Raw genomic sequence first — 21,712 nt, forward strand, 5'->3', positions numbered from 1 at the left:
AAAATATTTGTTTTTAATTCAGTGTGTACAAGTGCATGTACATAAGTCCTCTGCGTGCATGTCTGGTGCCCGTGGAGGTAGAAGAGGAGACTGTACCACCCTCTGGAACTGGAGGTATAGAAAGCTGTTGGCCATCATGTGGGTGTTGTGAACTGAACCCAGGTCCTCCGCAAAAGCAACATCAAGTGCTCTTAATTGCTGGTCCATCTTTCCAGCCCCCACCTTGTTGATTTTTGTGGTATTTGAGTTGATGTATTTTAAATGCTGAGAACAGTGTCTGAAGCCCAATCAAGTGTCCACTAAGTGCTAAGTGTATAGCTGTCTCGTGTACTCCTTATGAGCTGGTGGTGGAGGCAAAGCAGACTATTTTTTATTAATTTCTAGACACCATGTAGCTCACTCCAGGTCATGAAGAAGATAGGGAAACAGCTAGATCCCTTGTCTCCTAATCCAGGCCCACAGCACTGCCTCTGTGTCACTTAGAGATCACCATGGTTAATGGTTTCTGGTTTTTTTTGTTTTTTTGTTTTTTGGTTTTTTTTTTTTGGTTTTCTGAGACAGGGTTTCTCTGTGTAGCCTTGACTGTCCTGGACTCACTTTGTAGTCCAGGCTGGCCTCGAACTCACAGCGATCCGCCTGCCTCTGCCTCCCAAGTGCTGCGATTAAAGGCGTGCGCCACCACGCTCGGCTGGTTAATGGTTTCTTAAAACCTTTCCTCCTTTGGCCTTGCTCAGGGCATCCAGTAGAGTAACTCCTCTACCATCGCCTCAGCTGCTCTTCTTCCTTTTCTTCTTTTCATGCCTGATCTGAGCCCCAGGGCTTAGCCGTGCCTGTTCTGAGGCGCTTAGCTGCGTTTGTGTGTTGAACGTGGCCTCACCCCGCCCTCCCTTTGCCTCAAAATTCCTGCTCCAAATATTCCATTCATTACTCAGCCCTGTCACTTGGAAGACCAGCGGTCATCTTAAATTTAACAGTCCCAGACTGAACTCTGGATGCCACTCAGACCTCCTCCTCCCCCAGAGTTCCCTTTATCTATAAGCAGGAACTCCCTCCACCTGGCTGCTCAGGACAAACACCTCAGACTCCATTCATCCTTTTCATTCTCTCCCAGGCCATGTGTATTCCAGCAGCGGCAAATCCTTTGGCTTCATCTCCACAGAAGACCCCGAAGACAGTCTCTTTTCACGTCTACTGCCAGCGTTCCTGGCCACCTGCTCTCAGACCTACACTAAAGAAGGTGCTTGGTGGGGCTAGTGAGATGGCTCAGAGGTTAAGAGCACTGTCTGTTCTTCAAAGGTCCTGAGTTCAATTCTCAGCAACCACATGGTGGCTCACAACCATCTACAATGAGATCTGGTGCCCTCTTCTGACAGGCAGGCACACATGTGAGCAGAGTATGTATAAATAATAAATAAATAAATAAATAAATATTAAGAAAAAAAAAAAAAAAAAAAAGAAGGTGCTTGGCTTCCATTCCGGTGCCTCCCGTGCTCTTAGCCTAACTGGAAAGAAAGCACTGTCCTACCATGGTCTACAAGGGGTTAAAGTTGCACTCTTTTGTGTCCCATTTTAGGGTGCTTCAGCCACCCTAGGTACTGGAAATAGCTCTGTGGCACTTGCAGGTGTTGCCTCCTTAGCTCAGGCAGGCTTCTCCTTATCCCACACCCCTCCCCCCAGTGCTCTCACATCCCACCTGGGCTGCTTGTTGATTTGTGTGCCCGAAGCAGATACATTAAAGTCTTGTCCTGGGTACCTGGAAATAGTCATCTTTACAGATGTAATCCTCTTGAGAGGAGGACAGAAAGCCTTAGAAGAAGAGTCCCACAGAGATGGGGAAATACTGTACGGAAAGGCACACAGATGACAGACGTGGGACAGCAACAGCAGAGACTTGAGTGGTGCCACTTAAGGCAAGTGTCTTAGTTAGGATTTCTATTGCTGTGGTGAAACGCCATGATCGAAAGCAGCTTGGAGAGAATGGGGTCTTATGCAGGCGTTTTCGCAAAAGAGGCTCCCTCCTCTCAGATGACACTAGTTTGTGTCAAAGTGACATAAAAACTAGCCAGGACAATTGACCTATACAGCACTATTTACCAATAAATAACCTTTCCCTTTTTTTGTTCATCCTCAAGATCTCATTTTAATAAATATCACAATATAAAACATATTACGAACTTAAAAGTTCCACAGCCTTTACAAATTTAAGTACTTTAAAAGATCTCTCTCTCTCTCTCTGTGGGATCCTATAAAATAAAAAATAAATTCAATGCTTATTTCCAAGAGAGAAGAACCAGGGCAGAGTCACAAAGCTAAAGCAACTCCAACAGAGTAACTAAATCGGAGTCCAATGTCTGAAATTCACTCACGGTCTCCAAGCCTTTCCACAGCACCTGGCTTGTCTTCTGGGCTCAGACCCACAATCCACGGCTGCTCCTACCCTTAGCGGTCCTTCTACGGTAGTGGGGTCTCCAAAATTTGGGGTCTCCTGGTGTACCTGGGCTAGACTTTCACTAACAGCTTCTTCTTCAGTGACTTCAGGCTTGTGTCACAGTGCCAAGCCTCAACTCCTCTCCGTAACTTCTTCTTGCCTTCAAAATTAGTCTCACCTGGATACTGCCAGCATGAAGTATAACCTTGGCTGTCTCTGGCACGAACTGATGGATACCAGTGATGTTGGTATCTTCTTAATCATCACTAATGCCTCAGCTCCAGCTGACCAGTATCAATTGAGTAAATAAAGGGATGGTTTCGCTTCAGAGATGCTGAGCTCTTAGAAATCACAGCTGATTCTTCAGCCTCATCTGACCAGAACCACTCACTGATGCTTAATTCAAAACAGCAAACAGCCCCGAAAGAGTCTAAACTTTCCTTTGAACTTTGGAAGGCAGCCCTCCATCCTCTGACACGATCCAACAGAACAGGCCACTGAGCTCTCACAACTCAATGAATGGCTGTTCAAGCCCAAAGGTCCAAAGTCCTTCCACAACTGCCCCTGCCCCCACACTCCCCCAAAGCACCAGCACGGTCATGTCTGTCACAGTAATACCCAACGATCCAGACACCAATGTCTGTCTTAGAGTTTCCATTGCTGTGGTGCGACACCATGACCAAAAGCAACTAGGGGAGGAAAGGGTTTATTTCAGGTACATGTGCAGGTAACAGCTCATCACTGGCGGAAGTCAGAGCAGGAATTGAAGCAGGGCAGGAACGTGGACACAAGAGCTGGTGCAGAGGCCACTGAGGAATGCTGCTTGCTGACTTGCTCAGCCCGCTTTCTTTCTTACTTGCTTTTTTTTTTTCCCCCTGAAACAAGGTTTCTCTGTGTAACCTTGGCTGTCCTGGACTCACTTTGTAGACCAGGCCTGCCTCTGCCCTGCTGGGATTACAGGCCTGCTTTCTTATAGAACACAGGGCGAATAGGCCAGGGTGGCCACACCCACAATGAGTTTAGCCCTCCCACATCAATTACTAATTAAGAAAATGCCCTCAGCTGGATCTTACAGAGGCATTTTCTCAATTGAGATTCCCTTCTTTTAGATAACACTAGCTTGTGTCAATTTGACATAAAACAAAACAAACAAACGAATGAACAAACAAACGAATCTACCCAGAACACCAAGAAATACCAAAGATTGTAGAACACTTCCAAAAACTATCAAGAGGCTGTAGAGTTCTTCCCAGAGCCGCTGGGGCAGCAAGAATAGACTTCCATTGCTTTAAGCCACCTTATTTCTAATGTCCACTGAGTATCCCTAATCTGGGGGTACAAAAAGTTTTAAAATCCAAAACATTGTGAGTACCAATTTGACCCCACAAGTGGAAAATGCCACATTCAACCTCATGTTACATTTCAGTCATAATGTGGGTACATAAATATGTCTAAAATCACCTTCAGATTATATATGTATAGGAGAAAGACACAACACAAGCGAGCTTCATGCGTAGTCTCTAGGCCCACACCCAAGAAACTTGATTATGTTATGCAAACACTCCAAAAATCTGAAGAAAAAAAAATGCTGGCCTGACACACTTCTGTTCCCAAGAATTTTTGAGAGTGATTGTCATCTTGTCTGTTAATCTGATGTAATTTGATGCTAATTAATAAAACCATCACCCTAGGCAGGGCAAATGGGATAGGCGTGGCTACGGCTCCCGGCCTTGAGACAGAGAGAATTTTGAGAAGAAAGGAGACCCGAGGAGAAGGGAGAAGAAGGCAGCCACGGGTTAGATGAAAGAGAAGCACAGGGCTGGTGTGGATGGCCCAGATGAAGAACATTAGCAAGTTTTTGGGATTAGGGATGGGAGGTAGCTTGATAGATATTATTAGAAGCAGATAGCATGGGATTGGGGCAAGTATTCCGTACCTGCCCCACTATGGGTAGTTTAGAGGATTAACATCTGCCCTGCCCCAGGTTAACTACGCCTATTTTAAAATATAACAGGTGTCTGTGTCGTGATTGATTGCTAGCCAGTTATACTGCCATAATAATAACTGTAGGCCCAATAATAAACATTATTAGGCCGTAGTGGTAAATTAACAACAGTTGTCCTTTGTCACAGCAGTCCTAGGAAACTGACATGCTTTGGCTAATGAGATCCATGATGCTCATGTCAGTTCCTGAATTTATATCTTCACTTGTTATCTGTCCCCTCCATTTAATCATGAAGACCAGGAAGAAAGGACCTCACAGCCTTGTCCACAGTAAGCCACTCTCCCTCTGGACTTTCCTCACCCCTCTGACAGCCAGCTCTCTCTGTTTCTTGCCCTCAGACTAATGTCTTTTTTTTTTTTAAGATTTATTTATTATTTATACAATATTTGCTCACACGTGTGCCTGCCCACCACAAGAAGGCACCAGATCTCATTACAGGTGGATGTGAGCCACCATGTGGTTGCTGGGAATTGAACTCGGGACCTTCGGAAGAGCAGACGGTGCTCTTAACCTCTGAGCCATCTCTCCAGCCCCTCAGACTAATGTCTTGATTGGCACTAAGTATGGAAGAGAGTTTTTATCTGTCAAGTACACAGGCCAAGACCCTACATGCCCTGAAACATGTTAATTGAACTTGTAAGCAAAGATATATCTCATGATTATTTATTTACATACAGATTTCAGGTTTACTGCTTATTTTCAAGGAGCAAATTGACCCAAGAAAGTGACCCTTGCTGGAGGGCCATGGTCACTGTATAATTCTCCTTATCTTCTCAGAGACCTGGTTTCCCCCTCTCATGGCTTGATGAATCTTTTTATAGTGTTCTCAGAAAATTATTTTATGAGATACAAAATAAACCTGTGTTGAACTTAAGACTATACTAGATAAAGAGGCTTGTGTAGGTAAGTAAAGGCACATTAATGAATCAATATGCATACCTCCGCACTTGCTCCTAACATTAAGTATACAGATGTAGATGATAAGAAGTTAGTAAGTAGGGCTGGAGAGATGGCTCAGAGGTTAAGAGCACTGGCTGCTCTTCCAGAAGACCTGAGTTCAATTCCCAACAACTACATGCTGGCTCACAACCATCTAAATGGAGATCTGGTGCCCTCTTCTGGCCTGCAGGCACACATGCAGGCACAACACTGTACATGATAAATAAATAAATCTTTTTTTTTTTTTTTAAAGTCAGTAGGTAAAGCCGGGCGTGGTGGCGCACGCCTGTAATCCCAGCACTCGGGAGGCAGAGGCAGGCGGATCACTGTGAGTTCGGGGTCTACAAAGTGAGTCCAGGACGGCCAAGGCTACACAGAGAAACCCTGTCTCGAAAAACCAAATAAATAAATAAATAAATAAAGTCAGTAGGTGATTGCAGTTTTATACTTTACAGTGTGAACATGACAGTGCAACAACTGACAGAAGTGCTAGTGAGCGATACTGTGATTTAGTGCCTCAGTAACTGGGATCTCAGCCTGTTTATTCACTGTCTTCAAACCTTCATTCCATGAAAGGGGTAGACTAGGTGGTCTTCTGACTCCTCACCACTAAGAGAAATAACATTATTTCGCAAAATGTGATAATTTTAGAATTGGGAAAGGCCAACGTCACTACTTAGGACAGACAGATGTCCACTCCATGGATGCTTTGCAGGAAAGGCTTTTCTTCTGAGGTTCTCTCCTAGATGTGATCACAAAACTGACAGACTCGGGGACAATTGGAGTCATAGCCTGTGCCTGTAGTTGGTGCTGGGGGTGGGGGCGTGGTACAGGGGCAGTGTCCTGATCTGCCAATCAGAGAGCAGCACCAGAAGAACTTCCTGTATATTCACTGTCATTGGTAGTTCCTGCTCAGTCCCTGTCACCACCCCAGAATTCAAAACAAACAAGCATTCTTGATAGAGTCAGGAGAACAGTTAAATAACTTAATGGAATAAATTTACTTTTCAGTAGATATGTTCAACATTTTGTCTATGTCTATACGTTTAAAGACAAAACCCACAGTCTACCCGTTATCGGTTACTAAGTATTTGACCTGTATTGCACTTTCTATGGTTGGCTCATAAATGTTTATTGCTTGTATGAGTTGCAGTTTATTCAGACAGCCGCTGATTCATTTAGACAAATGTTTGCTGTACCTCACATACTCCGATCCATGTTGGCTGAAGTCAATCCTGAGTCTCTCCAACTGGCATCATGGGTATTCACCAAGTCAATGGACTATTGGAAGTTATTTTGTCCGGCTGGTCTTCTGCCCTATTTAAAAACGATACCAGATACTGCATTTCCACCATTTTAGCAGTTACGTACAAGGACCTGCCAGGAACATTTTAATACTGTACTGTGCAAACTGAGCTCATGCCAGCATTTCTCTGAGCAAAGCCTAATGGCTGCCTCCTCTCATAGATGCTCTGCTGAGTCAGGCTCTGCCGTAAGGAGCCCCATGCAGCGCCACGGGCTACTGTCATCTGTAGTTTCAGAGGATGGAGAGGACTGAAGAGGAGATCAAATGCAAGCCAGGTTGCGCTGACCCCAGGGTGAGGTTTGCCTAACAGCAAAAGCTGCTTTTTAATCAAATCTGAGCAGATTTGTGGCAACAGCTGAGGAATTTTAAGGAAGCCTTGAGGTCAGCAGAATGTCACCAGATGAAAGATGCACTACATAAACACCAACAATTAAGTGCAAATAAAAGGATTAGCAGTAATAAGCATATATGTCATTTTTATATAAAAACAATATGCACATGCATGCACCTATATGTGACAATAAAGCCCGATCCTATGATCATCTACACAACGGGATGGACCTAGGGCAGGTACACATCTCAAAATGCATTTTTAAAGTGATGCAAAGGCTGGTGAAATGGCTCATGGAGTCAAAATACAACCCTCCAAGTCCGAGAGCTTGGGTTCCATTCCTGGAATTCACATAGTGCAAGGAGGAAACGCATTCCTACAGGTTGTCTGTTGCTCTCCACACGTCTGCGTTGTAGCATACATATGTCCAAACATACGCAAACACACATACAATAAATGCAATTTTAAGAAATTAAGTGATGCAAGGCCCTCCTGTGTGGTACACACACACAAAAAAAACCATCTGTATCTAAGATGATCTTTGCTGGCTTTATTTACTACATGAATCTCCGTACTTTTCCTTGACATGTAAAATAGAAAATGTACAGAGAAGGCACTATTTTGATACTAGCGAAAAGAACAGTTAATGTCACATCTCACTGCTCCCCCCAACTGTGTGAATGTGAACCCTCCATGATGAACAATCTAAGTCCAGTCTTTTAAAGTGCTACTGAAATTGCCCTTTGAGGACTATCACGTGACGCGTGCCCGGAGAAATCCTTAGCAATGCTGCAGGGAAGCCGGAGACGGGATTTTAGTGCGACTTCAGCATCTGGGTAGCAATCTTGGGATACACTCCAATTTTTTTTTTCTTGCAGTCACACGTCTCTCCCTCTCTCCCTCTCCCCGCCTCCCCCCCCCCCCATGTAAGAGGGAAGAGGGTAAAGTGCAGGCGCTCCTTCCGAGTCCTTAGCACTGCGCAGCAATTACATTTCTTCACCTGTGCTAAACGTTCACACTTATAAAACAATTGAGTCACAATTCTGACTCACAGTGTTTTATTAGAAAAAACTCTAAACAACTACCTGCAAGCATTCAGGACTTGGAAAAAAATTTGGCTAGAATAAAAACTTTATAAAAATTAAACTTAGATAACTTTTCATTCTGTAGAAAGACAATTCAGAAGCTGGGATTTTTAAATCAACTCCAGTTAGTACTTCTAAAGTTAACATACCAACATTAGTTTTTTGTTTTGTTTTTTTTTTTTTTTTTTTTTGGTTTTTCGAGACAGGGTCTCTCTGTGTAGCCTTGGCTGCCCTGGACTCGCTTTGTAGTCCAGGCTGGCCTCGAACTCACAGCGATCCGCCTGCCTCTGCCTCCCGAGTGCCGGGATTAAAGGCGTGCGCCACCACGCCCGGCTTTTTCCAACATTAGTTTTAATGATGATTTTAAATATTAATGTTAAGGGCTAGAGAAATGGCTCAGTGGTTAAGAGCAATGCCTGCTCTTCCAGAGGTCCTGAGTTCAATTCCCAGCAACCACATGGTGGCTCATAACCATCTATAATGTTATCTGATACCCTCTTCTGCAGATAAGGCATATCATATACAATAAATACAAAAAATAAATTTTAAAAATATTAATGTTAATATGCATAATATTTTAGCTAGTTTTATTCACATTTTTATCATGAAGGAGAACAAGTTTAAGATATTTGAGTATATCTCAAAGGTTCTAGTAATTTTTTCCCCAGGAATGTCTAAACATGAGTTTTCATAACTACCCTTTTAAATGTATGGTCGCGTGATCTTTATGTGTAATTCACAGGTCATCCACTTTTGTAAAGAGTATAGAGGTAACGTACTGTTAGGAGACAATCTCACTCAAAATACCAACCACACAGCTCTTATTGTAAGGGAAAAAGTCAGCCACACTGCTCGTGAGTGTGTAGCCACTTGAGATTCTGGGTCCTTTGCTCACTAGTCAAATCTATTCAAAGTATTTTGGTGATCCTGAAAACAGAATAGGATATTCTGTTCAAAGTGTAATGAACTCAAGTGCAGGAGGACAGAGGGTTGACAAAGAGCTGGTAGAACTGACAAAGCACACCCAGGGACAGGTGTGTCAGAAACAGTGCTATGAAGGAAATAAACAAGACCATCTCAAGGGCCTTACCCCTGCTCCATCCAGACTCCAGAGCACCTGTGATAATATACTAGAGTTTAGTGACTTCATATTAGAAACACGATAAAGAGGTCTTAAGGCATCTAATAGAAAACACACATAAAATTGTATATTTTGCTAGGTGTGGTGGCGCACGCCTTTAATCCCAGCATTCGGGAGGCAGAGGCAGGTGAATCACTGTGAGTTCAAGGCCAGCCTGGTTTACAAAAGTGAGTCCAGGACAGCCAGGGCTACACAGAAAGACCCTGTCTCGAATAACCAAAAATAAATAAATAAATAAATAAATACAATAAAATATATTAAAATCTAAATTATCTATCAATATAAAACATTATTTTCTCTCCATACCAATTAGGTTTTTGTCTATGTAACAATACCATATCCAAAGCTTATCATAAACTCAACTTATTTACACACTGATAACCAAGCCCCCCCCAAGTATACATCACACATACATATGTCAATGTGTTTATAAACATTATATGCATATAGACATGCTTATCCATTTGGGTCTTCATAGAAAAAAAAGAATATGGTTACTGACAAAGCCTCTCTTCACAGACATTCATGTTTCCAACGTGTCCCGGTGTGAACATTTTGAACTAGATTCTGGTTTTTTGTTTTTTGTTTTTTTAAGATTTATTTATTTATTATTATGTATAGTGTTCTGCCTGCATGTACACCTGCAGGCCAGAAGAGGGCATCAGATCACATTATAAATAGCTGTGAGCCACCATGTGGTTGCTGGGAATTGAACTCAGGACCTCTAGTGGAGCAGTCAGTGCTCTTAACCGCCGAGCCATCTCTCCAGCCCCTAGATTCTGTTCTTAACTGAACACAGTGGGCACAATCATTCTAGTTGCCTTACATAAGCCAATCAAATATGTTTTTGTTACAGTAAGAGATTCAAGCATTCATACATAAAAATTCTCACATTTCATGGGAAGGGCACTGCTGTAATAGCAAGAATTTTTTTTTTTTTTTGGAGACAGGGTTTCTCTGTATAGCCTTGGTTGTCCTGGACTCACTTTGTAGACAAGGCTGACCTCGAATTCACAGTGGTCACCTGCCTCTGCCTCCCGAGTGCTGGGATTAAAGGCGTGCGCCTCACACCTGGCCGATAGCAAGAATCTTTCATTAAAAAATTGAGAATTTTTTTCATTTTTATTATGCTTTTTTAACATAAACATTTATGCTATTACACATAAATTAAATAAACTACATACAGCAGGAAGAACCACGAAACAATCAGGATTTATACAAATGTTACATTCATAGTGATTTGGCTATCTGTATTTGACAAACTTGAAGCAAACATCTTTCCTATCTTGTTGAGTCTAAAATTCTGAATGAAAATCAGTATCTATCATATCTCATCTATATTAACTTAAAACAACTACCTAGATCTAAAAACATCTTAAGGGCTGGAAAGATAGCACAGAGGTTAAGAGCACTGACTGCTCTTCCAGAGGTCCTGAGTTCAATTCCCAGCAACTACATGGTGGCTCACAACCACCTGTAATGTGATCTGATGCCCTCTTCTGGCTGGCACGTGTACATGTGGATAGAGCACTGTATACATAATAATAAATAAATATTAAAATAAATAAATAAAACATCTTAACCCTTCACCAACTAAGCTTAATTCATCTGGTCTTTAACCCCATCAGAGACTTGAGAAGGTATAAAACTTAATTACCCAAGTGAACCAGAAGTGCAGGTTAGCAGTTTCCAAAATGAAAAAAAAAAAAAAAAAAAAAAAAGATAGAGATAGTTTACTGCCTGAATAGTCACCCAAAACTCTCTATGACGTTGGAGCATCATTTTTAGCCTTCCAGCCCAATATACCTGACAGACATATTTGTGAGGCAGGAACTATTGAGGACTTGCTTACCCCGTCTTGGCAGTTTGGTCGTCAACTCTGCCTGCATCCAAGCTTGCCCATTTTTAGGCAGAATTCTGTCTCTGAGGCTTTTGAAGACCGTATCTATTTTACTTATATAGCTATAAAATCATATCTATCTGTTAGACCTAGGCTATATATTCTTTTGATATAGACTAGTAATTGGCATGACCATGATTTGCTCAACTAACAATTAGCCTGTATTATGTAATTATCTAAAATAGCCTGTAGCACCACTTTCAAGATATTGGAAGTAAACCTTTTATAATTGAGTTGGATGGGTGCAATACCTCATATTAGAGTAGAAATATATATATAATATATATAAAGAACAATCTTAAATTAGAATTCTTTACCAATGTATCAAAATTACACTTATTTTGCACCGATATACAAAATTCTATATCAATTAATTAAAAGTAACCTTATTTGTAAGCAACAATTAAGGCCTTACGTTGAGTAAATTCAATAATCTACTTTCCCCCCCCTATCATCCCTATATATTTCTATATACCCCTTTCTTTCTTTCAGCTTCTGTCTCCTTATCTATGATTTTTCTACACAAGTATTCTGATCATTTCTACCCCATTCCCCCTCCATTCCCCCTACTCCCTATCAAATCCATAATTGCTTCTTTATTATTGTTACATATGTGTTTCTGTGTGTGTGTATGTGTGTATGTATGTATGTATCCACTTAGTATTGCTTGTATGTACAGGTGCTTAGTGCTGACCACTTGGGGTTAGATAAGCTATCATGGGGCTCATCCCTGACTCTGTCTCTGAGCAAGAACTCCTGATCATGCCCACAGTCCCTCCCACACTACATTAGCCCTTACTTACCCCACCCTCCTCCGTAGCTGGAAAGAGTGTCTGGCCTTTAGATTGTATCATATGCACCCTGGAAATTTCAGAATGTCAGACTAAGTTCTGGGTCAGGGTTGCATCCATGACAGCCAGGAACCCAGGCCAAAAAACTACAATTTGCTTTTAAATGGTACCAATAAAATAAATGATCTCTTAAAAGAACTATGAGAAGACAACTGTTTTCCTTGGCTTTGGATTATGCAGGGCAACTAAGATTCTTGGTAACACACAGTCGGCTGGGAGCACCACACCTGTGTAAGTGTCTAGCCTCGACATTTATTGAATAAGCCATTTAATTATTTATTTAAAATTAATTCATATGGAATAAAAATGGCTGGAGATTTATAATACACTATCAGAGAACTCTATAAAATGTAGCAATCAGAGAATCTTACATATAAAAGTTTATTTAATCATATACAAAGGTCACTGTGTTTTTAATTCAGTTTGGTTATTTAGCTTGAAGTTTTACATAATTGTGTTCTGAAAGTAATCAATGATTTATTGTTAATAAGCTTAGTGCAGTCCTTTAAAAGCAAATGAAATAAGAAGTGCTAAGTAGTGGTTCACACCTTTAATCCCAGCACTTGGGAGGCAGACACAGGTGGATCTCTGTGAGTTCAAGGCCAGCCTGGTCTACAGAGCAAGTTCTGGGGCTACATAGAGATACCCTTTCTTGAAAAACAAAAAACAAACCCACCCCCCAAAACAAAACCTCCAAAACAACAACAACTCCCCAAAGTGCTAAATGATGGGATGGGGTGGGGGAGGGGGAGGAGATCTCTAAACATTTCTAAAACCATCAGAGGTAAATTAGGTCTAAAATCCTTAAACTGGGCCCTAATGCCTTGTGGCACTGGACTAAGGGTGTTCCCTACACACCTTTGTCCTTTTCTTTTTTGTACATTTGTAAAGATAGAACTTGCTACCATGCCCATGTCCATCCAGATCAGAAAAAATATCAGAAAAAAAGAGTTCTGCGCTTGACGAGGTGACAGGCGCTGAGCTATGAATAGGCATTACATAATGGAAACAGCTTGAACTACTTGACCCAATGTGTGTTGGGGTGGGGGTGGGGGCTTCTATTGTCTTCAGTCTCTTTCAAAAACAGGAAACCTATCCAAGTCTATATCCATGGTCAAACAAAACATTTACGAGCTACAGTTAAAAAATAAAAAAGAGAAAACTGTCACAACTCCTCCAGTGGAGTCTGTGTGACAAACATTACCACAAAACCTGAGATGACGACCCCTGTCCAAGGGAGAGCCTCCTGGAAAACAGGTCTGACGTTCCTGCCAAGAGTGACTAATTGCAGCCCCCCTCCTCTCTTCTCATATGCTTTGGCTGGTTTTGTTTTTACTTTTCTTATCAAAGAACTTTTCAGACATAACTGTGTTGCTAGGCGACCCTTGACTTAAAACTGCAGCCAACGGTCATTCAGTCAAGTTTACTAAGTTCCATTACTCTTGTTAATAAAAACATGACTAAAAATTAGTCACCAGTAAATAGTTCATATTATGACTTACAAATAGGAGTGTTTGAACAAAACTTCAGATAGTGGCAGATGAACTAAAAAAACAAACTGTCTTGACTCACAAATGTTTGACATAATGAGAAAACATTGACATTTGATAAAGAGGACATATACACTAATACCAATCTAATGACTTATAAATGATTGTTCAAGATTGATGACAACATAATTACACTACATCTTGTATTTTTAAAATATATTAAAAAAAAAACAATGTAACCACGAGAGAACACCCCCATTTCAAGAGATGTGTATCTAAACCTGGCTTGCTTGTCTCCAAAATACACTCAGACACAGACTCAATCCTGAGTTTGTCTCTGTTTATCACTTGCCTATCTTTTGCCCACCGACGCTTCAAAAACTCCCGACCCCCGAGGACTTATACTCGACTAAAAGGGTCCATGACACTGGCTACTTCAGTTTTTATTAACAAAAATAAAGTAGGCTAAAGAAATGGCTCAATGGTTAAGAACACTTCTGCTTTTTCAGAGGACCAGAGTGTGGTTCCTGACACTCACATGGTGCCACACCACAACCTGTAACTGGAGCTCCAGCAGATCTGACACATTTTTCTGGCCTACAGATATCCTGACAAATATGAATAAAAATAAAATCAACCTTTAAAAATACTAAAATATAGCCAGGTGGAGGTGACGTACACCTATAATCCTAGTACTGAAAGACCCCAACCGTGGGTGTCCTCCTTCAGGGAGACCCTCCCCAAGGACCAGCGAGACCAAGTTGTTCGGTTGCAACTGCAAGAGGCTTTATTCAGATACACAGGTACCCGGGGCGTCCTAGTCATTCGGAGGACTGGCGCGACCATGAGCTAGGGAACTGGGTTTTTATAGGGTTTGAGAGCAGAAGCGCGGGCACAGAAGCGAGAAGCTTGGTTACAGGGTTCTGATTGGCTGATTTAAATGAGGCCAGGGCAAACTGAGGTCATGGCTCGTTTCTCGGAACGGGGAAGTCGGGGCGGGCCCAACCGCTATCTGGGTACATCAGGGACTTTTGCTAGGGGCCAGGTGGCTGACCACAGATATCCTGTTCGGCAGGGTGGAGTGGGGGACATCTGGCTCTCTTAGGGTGTGGTGGGTTGGCGGTTACCCTGCACCAGTTCTGCTTTGCAAAATGGCGTTACTCAAGTCAAGCAGCTCAGCAGAGGCGGGGGTCTTTCATTCCCCCATTTCTCTTTTAACTTTGAATGGAATCTTTCATTCGACGGTTCCTAGCCTTTCTTCGGTTTGCCTGAGTTGTTGGTATTGTTGTGTGAGGACTAGGGCCTGCACTACTGACAACCGATCTTTGACGAACTGCATTATCCTGTTCAGGATGCAGGGTCCAAACAGGAGGATTAACAGGACAATTAGCAGAGGACCAATGATGGTGGAAATCAAAGTAGTTAGCCAAGGGGACCTACTGAACCAGCTTTCGTACCAACTTTGTCCAGCCTCGAACATCTGCTGTCGCTGTCTGAGCCTCTCTCTAAGTTTGGCCATGCTATCTCTTACTAGTCCAGTATGGTCTGCATAGAAGCAACATTCTTCTTTTAGGGCAGCACAGAGCCCTCCCTCTTGTAAATAGAGGAGATCTAGTCCTCTTCTATTCTGGAGGACAACCTCAGAAAGGGAGGTTAAGGATTTTTCTAAATTACTTACTGCCTCTTCAAGGGCCTGTAAATCGACGTGCATGGCCTGTTGTAATTGGTAAAACTGATGAGTTTGTACTAAAGCGGTGGCCCCAGTCCCCACTCCGGCAGCTATTCCTCCTACTGTTAGCCCTCCTAGGATGAGTGCCAAGGTGACTGAAACCGGCTCTCTCGGGTGTCTAAGGATCCCTTCAAAATGCCGGTAAATTTGCTCTGACTCATGATACACCACTTTAGGCCATAATTCTATAAGGACACAGAAATCTGAAACATTTTTGAGAACCTGAGCGGACACGCATGGTGTCAGACCGGTCTTGCAAACCCAATAAGTTCCGCTGGGTCCTTTGAGATAATAGGGCCCAGGGTAGACCTTAAGGGTGAAGTTGCAGAGGGCCTGATGGGTCGGTGGAACAGACCCAACGCAAATTCCCTGGCCCGTAACCTCGGACAAGGTTAGTCCGTGTGGGGAGGGGGAATCACATGGGGTAGAGGGGTTGGTTAAATTGGTGAGATTTCCAGTGATGGCTACCCCCTCATAATAGGGCGGAGTAGAGACCAGACAAAGCCAACACTCCTGAGTTTTCTCTGGTTTGGTGTAATTAAGAGCCTGGTAGGCCCCACTTATTAGGTCGAGGAGCCTATCTCCAGTACTGGGCCTAGAGACTTGCGCCGGGGAACTTGGGTCAAGGGAACTAGCAATGGTGGGGGCCAGGGGCTTCACTGGGGGTACATAGGGCTGGGGTAGGCGTGTCTTGGATGGGCGTCTCCTTTCTGCCAATACGAGGTTGGGCCCGACAGGGAGAGGGGGTTTTTCTTGACGAAGTAACTGTAGGTGTATTATTCCCCCGTGGGTCCCTGTTTTCCACAGACGGAGCCCATAATATTTACCCTTTAGCCACCCCGGATATTCTTTTCCTCTGCTTGTGAAGGAAAGCTTAAGTGTGTTGCATGTCTTGGGAGGGTCTTTCCTAGTGTCCGGATTGACAGCCCATCCGCAACCGCGGGGGAGGGGGTCACAAACCAGTTGGATAAGCCCGGTGGAGGTGGGCTTCCATTGGGTGGCAAATTCCTCACATCCCCAGGACTTACAGTAAAGGTCAATCACGGACCCACATTTTCCTTGCTGAGTTGCCCCGACCGGGGAGGGACACATATAGAAGTGTATTCTATGCTGTTCAGTCCACATTCTAGCGTAGGACCCTAGGGGCATAGCGCGAGCGAGGTCGAGATGTAACTCAGGAAACCATGAGGCCGGGCGTGTCACCCGACTCACTGAAGTGAGAGCATTGCCCTCACCATCCCACACAACCCAGGTATAGTTATGGACCTGGTGAGGGGATGCTCCACCCCTTGAACTATTAAGAATCATTAGGAGAAGGGTAGGAATTAGCTGCGGGTGAGTCTTATCTTTAAAGGGTTTGGAGTGCGATGGAGTTTCCATGAAGACCGTTGTTGATCTGATTCCCGAGTGTTCGATGTCTCGTGGGCGGCCTTGACGTGGGAAGCGTGTACCCAGGCAGCAATGCCGTCCACTTTCAGGGCAGTAGGAGTGGTCAACAGCACAGTATACGGTCCCTTCCAGCGAGGCTCTAGGTTCTTCGTCTGGTGGCGGCGCACCCACACGGAGTCTCCAATCTGGAAAGGGTGGGGCACCACGGGCCTGTCCAGCTGGTCTTGGTAGGCAGCCACCAGGGGCTTCCAGACTTCTCGCTGGACGATCTGCAGGGCCTGCAAGTGGGCTTGCAAAGAAGGACTGTTAGCAAACGAGGCAATGTTGGAGTCAAGGAAGTTGACAACAGGAGGGGGAGCTCCATACAGAATCTCAAAAGGCGTGAGTCCGTGGGGGCCAGGTGTATTCCGCTCCTGATATAGGGCCAACGGGAGGAGGATCACCCAGTCTCTAGTGTCAGTTGCAAGCGCTAATTTAGTCAAGGTCTCCTTAATGGTCCTATTTATACTCTCCACCTGTCCTGAACTCTGGGGCCGATAAGCACAATGAAGTTTCCAATTTATCCCCAGTAGAGTGGCCACCTGCTGACTTACCTGGGAGACGAACGCGGGCCCATTGTCAGACCCCAGCACCTGGGGCATGCCATACCTGGGGAAGATCTCTTCCAGGAACTTCTTGGTCACAACTTTTGCAGTCTCATGCTTGGTGGGATAGGCCTCTACCCATCCTGAAAAGGTGTCTATAAAAACTAGTAAGTACTTGTAACCATACATGCCGGGCTTGATTTCTGTGAAGTCAATTTCCCAATGAATCCCTGGACGGTGGCCCCTCTGACAGGTTCCAGGTGTTGACCTTGCCTTATTTGAATTTACCTGGGTGCAGGCTTTACAGGAAGCCACGGCTTCCTGCAGGGCCTGCCTTTTGCCCAAGAGGTACAGTCCAGTTTCTTCCCTGTCCAAGAGAGTCTTCATTTTCTTGGCACTTAAGTGGGTCAGCTTATGGAAATAGTCAATGAGATATGCTGTGGCCTTATGAGGGACCACGGTCTTGTCCTGATACACCCATTGATCCTTTACTGTGTCGTGGAAGGCCCCCATTTTCTAGAGCACCTCCAGGTCCTTCTCCTCGTACTTCCAACCTGGGCAGGGGGCTGGGGATTCTCCTTCTGTGAGAACCTGGGTGATTATGAGGTGGCTCTGTGGACCAAGGGCAGCCTCTCTGGCAGTCTTATCCGCCAACTGATTTCCCATTGCTTCTGGACTGTTGCCCTTCTGATGCCCCGGACAGTGCATGATGCTGACCTCTTTGGGGAGGAAAAGAGCTTGTAACAAAGCCAGTATCTCTGGTTTGTTCTTGATTTCCTTGCCCTCTGAGGTTAGGAGGCCTCTCCTTCTATAGATTTCTCCGTGTACATGGGCGGTGGCAAAGGCATAATGGCTGTCAGTATACACATTCAGCCTCTTACCTTCTGCCAGCCGGAGCGCCTGAGTCAGGGCGATGAGCTCTGCCCTCTGGGCCGATGTTCCTGGAGGCAATGCAGTGGTCCAGATCACCTTAGTTGTGGTGGTGATGGCAGCCCCTGCTCTGCGTTCCCCGTCTTCCAGAAAGCTGCTCCCATCTGTATACCAGGTATGATCAGCATTCAGGAGGGGCTGATCAGTCAGGTCAGGCCTGGTCCCATGGGCTTCTGCCAGAATCTGGAGGCAGTCGTGAGTTTCTGGGCTCTCCGGCAGGGGGAGCAAGGAGGCAGGATTTAAAACCACTGTTGGTCTGAACTGGATTCTGTCGGTATCTAACAGTAGGGCCTGGTAATGGGTCATGCGGGCGTTGGAGAGCCACCTATCCGGGGGTTGCTTAACCAGGGCCTCTACTGCGTGGGGAGCCAGGATGGTTATTGGCTGTCCCATGGTGAGCTTGCCAGAGTCTTTGGTCAAGAGGGCAATGGCGGCTACCCCGAGGCCACCGGGTCCAATTTCTTGGATAGGTATGCTATAGGCCGCCTCCACGGTCCAAGTTTCTGGGTCAGTACCCCCTTGGCGTATCCCTTTTTTTCATCCACGAACAGCTCAAAGGGCTTGGTCAGGTCTGGGAGGCCTAGCGCGGGAGCGGACAGCAGGGCCTCTTTTATGGCTGTGTGCGCCTGCTGCTGTTCTTCTCCCCAAGTAAAGAGTGTCCCTTGTTTGGTGAGGGGATAGAGCGGCGCAGCCATTTCTGCCAACCCTGGAATCCAGAGGCAACAGAACCCGGCGGTGCCCAGGAATTCTCTTAGTTGTCTAGGATTCCTAGGGGCAGGGATTTGCAGGATAGCCTGCTTCCGGGCTTCTGTCAACCACCTCTTCCCTTCTCTAATCTGGTACCCCAGATAAGTCACCTGTTGTTGACATATCTGTGCCTTCTTGGCCGAGGCTCGGTACCCCAATTCACCAAGGGCTTTCAGCAGAGCCGCTGTCCCTTCCTGGCAGCCTTCCCTAGTCTTGGAGGCCAAGAGCAGGTCATCTACATACTGGAGCAGGATTAACGTCGGGTGTTGAACCCTGAAGTCAGCCAAGTCTCTGTGCAACGCCTCATCAAACAGAGTGGGGCTATTTTTGAACCCCTGAGGGAGTCGGGTCCAGGTCAATTGTCCAGAAATCCCTAATTCAGCATCTTTCCATTCAAAAGCAAATATCTGCTGGCTCTTGGGATGGAGCCTCAAGCAAAAGAACACATCTTTCAAATCCAGCACCGTGTACCAAGTATGTGTTGGGGCCAATCCAGTCAACAGGTTGTATGGGTTGGGCACGGTGGGATGTATGTCTTCCACCCGTTTATTGACCTCCCTCAGATCTTGTACTGGGCGATAGTCCCCGGTGCCCGGCTTTTTGACTGGAAGTAGTGGGGTATTCTAGGGCGACTGGCAAGGTACTAGGATCCCTTGGTCCAGGAGTCTTTTAATATGGGGTCTAATTCCTTGGTAGGCCTCCTGAGACATGGGATATTGTTTGATGGAGACAGGGGAGGCGGTGGCTTTGAGTGGAACTACCAAAGGCGAGAGGCCAATCCCATTCCTCCTGTCTCTGCCCAGGCCAATGGGAACCCTTTAAGCCACTCATCTGAAGCGGATACCTTCATCCTCCATATGTAGGACGAGCACGTGGAGGGGTTGTCCTTGAGGCCCCGTAACTCGTGCCTTGGGCCCTTCAAAGTAAATCTGTGCCTTTAGTTTTGTCAGGAGGTCCCTCCCTAGTAGAGGGTAAGGACAGTCAGAAACATGTAGGAAGGAATGAGTCACCTTACCGGAAGCCAGGTGCACTTGCCGTTCTGTTGTCCATCGGTACCGTTTTCCTCCAGTGGCTCCTTGGACCCAGGCCGATTTATTGGAGAGAGCGCCCAGTGCGGTTGTAAAGACCGAGTGTTGGGCCCCAGTGTCCACCAGGAAGGTGACCGGTTGCCCCCCCACGTTTAGGGTTAGCCGGGGTTCAGGGGGAGGCTCCTGACCCTGACCCCCCCTAGTCTTCTTCCAGATTGAGTAGGGAGCTCTGGGGTTTAGGTCTCCGGGGTCCCTTTGGGCAGTCTCGAACCCAATGACCTTTTTCCTTGCAGTAGGCGCATTGGTCTTTGTCCACCCGGGGGCCCCTTCGTTCTCCCTGGTCCTGCCTACTCTGTCTCTGTCCTGTTACTACGGTGGCCAATAGTTTGCTAAATTCCTTATTTCGCTTACGTTCTTGCACACTCTCTCTTTCCTCAGCCTCTCTCCTTAATCTCTCATCCCTCTCCTCTGGAGTCTCTCTCTTATTAAAAATCTTTTCAGCTTCTTTCAACAAATCTTGCATGGAACTTTCTCTTAATCCTTCAAGTCTCTCTAACTTCCTTTTAATGTCTGGGGCTGACTGCCAAATAAAAGACATGGCTAGGTTAGTAGCCTGGGTGGGGTCTTCGGGGTCATAAGGACTGTACACCCGGAAGGCCTCTTTTAACCTCTCTAGAAAGGCAGAGGGAGACTCATCAGGCTTCTGAGTGACTAATTTAACCTGGGCCAAATTAGTGGGGCGTCTAGCAGCCCCGTGGAGACCTGCCATTAGCAACTGGCGATAGAGTCGTAGGTTGTTCTTACCCTCCTTGGTGGCGAAGTCCCAATCAGGTCTCTCCAAGGGGAAGGCACTGTTAATTTCATTCGGCAGCTGGGTGGGCTATTCGTTGGCCCCCGGGACGTTCTTACGGGCCTCTAGGACAACCCTCTGCTTCTCCTCCGTGGTCAGGAGAACCTGTAACAGCTGCTGACAGTCATCCCAAGTGGGCTGATGGGTCACCAGGATAGACTCAATGAGAGCAGTCAGTTTAGTGGGATCTTTAGAGAAGGAGGGGTTATTGTTTTTCCAATTGTAAAGATCAGAGGCAGAGAAAGGCCAATACTGGGGCCGACCGTCTGCCCCAGCACGCAGGGGAAGAGCCTGCGAAGTGGAGTCTGGAGGGGGCTCTCGGCGTCCCCTCAGTCGCCCAGCCATCGGAGACGGCTCCGCCGGAGGGCTGGCGGCCGCTGCCTCTCCCGGGCTTTGGGCATGGTCAGGCGCCGGAGCCTCCTGCCGGGGGTCTGGTCCCCGATAGGGCGGGGGCTCCTCGGTGAGGAGATCCAGGAGGGGACCCTCCTCCGGCGGCAGGACCGGCGGGGTCTTTGTGTCCTTTGGAGGACGGTCTCCTACAGGCTTGGTCACTGCCGGATACAGGGTGGACCTGGAGGGTGTAAGGGGAGGGGGCAGAGCGGGAGCAGAGGGAACGAGAGGGGGAGTGGGAGTGGTAAAGGGCTTGACCCAGGGAGGGGGATCCCGGGCCAGCTCCTCCCAGGTGATAATGTATGGGACTTGGTCCGGGTGCCCATGGGGTCTGGGGTCCATCACTTTTGATTTAACCTGCAAGATAAGAGATAGGTCAAAACTGCCGTCCCGTGGCCAGTGGACACCAAAGGTAGGCCACTCTGAGGAACAAAAAGTCTCCCACTTTCCTTTCCGGACTTCCACCGAGAGGTTGTGAGCCTTAGTCCGGACATCTTTCCAATGCTGTAAAGTAAGACTTAAGGGAGTGGTTACGGACTGTCCCATTCTCTCGGACACAAATAGACACACAAGTACAACTAGAAATATC

At 45.7% G+C, this 21,712-nt stretch overlaps 1 protein-coding gene across 1 annotated transcript; it reads right to left on the reverse strand.

Moving 5' to 3' along the window:
- Positions 1-16,530: 16,530 nt before the first annotated feature.
- On the reverse strand, positions 16,531-21,669 carry LOC127204763 (uncharacterized). Its single transcript, XM_051163983.1, is given in 6 exon segments — positions 16,531-18,545; positions 18,548-19,624; positions 19,627-19,681; positions 19,683-20,085; positions 20,087-21,216; positions 21,289-21,669. Coding segments are annotated over 6 exon segments (5,061 nt in total).
- Between the last annotated feature and the right edge of the window lie 43 nt (positions 21,670-21,712).

The sequence above is a fragment of the Acomys russatus genome, chromosome 20, assembly GCF_903995435.1.
Source record: "Acomys russatus chromosome 20, mAcoRus1.1, whole genome shotgun sequence".
Lineage (NCBI taxonomy): Eukaryota > Metazoa > Chordata > Mammalia > Rodentia > Muridae > Acomys > Acomys russatus.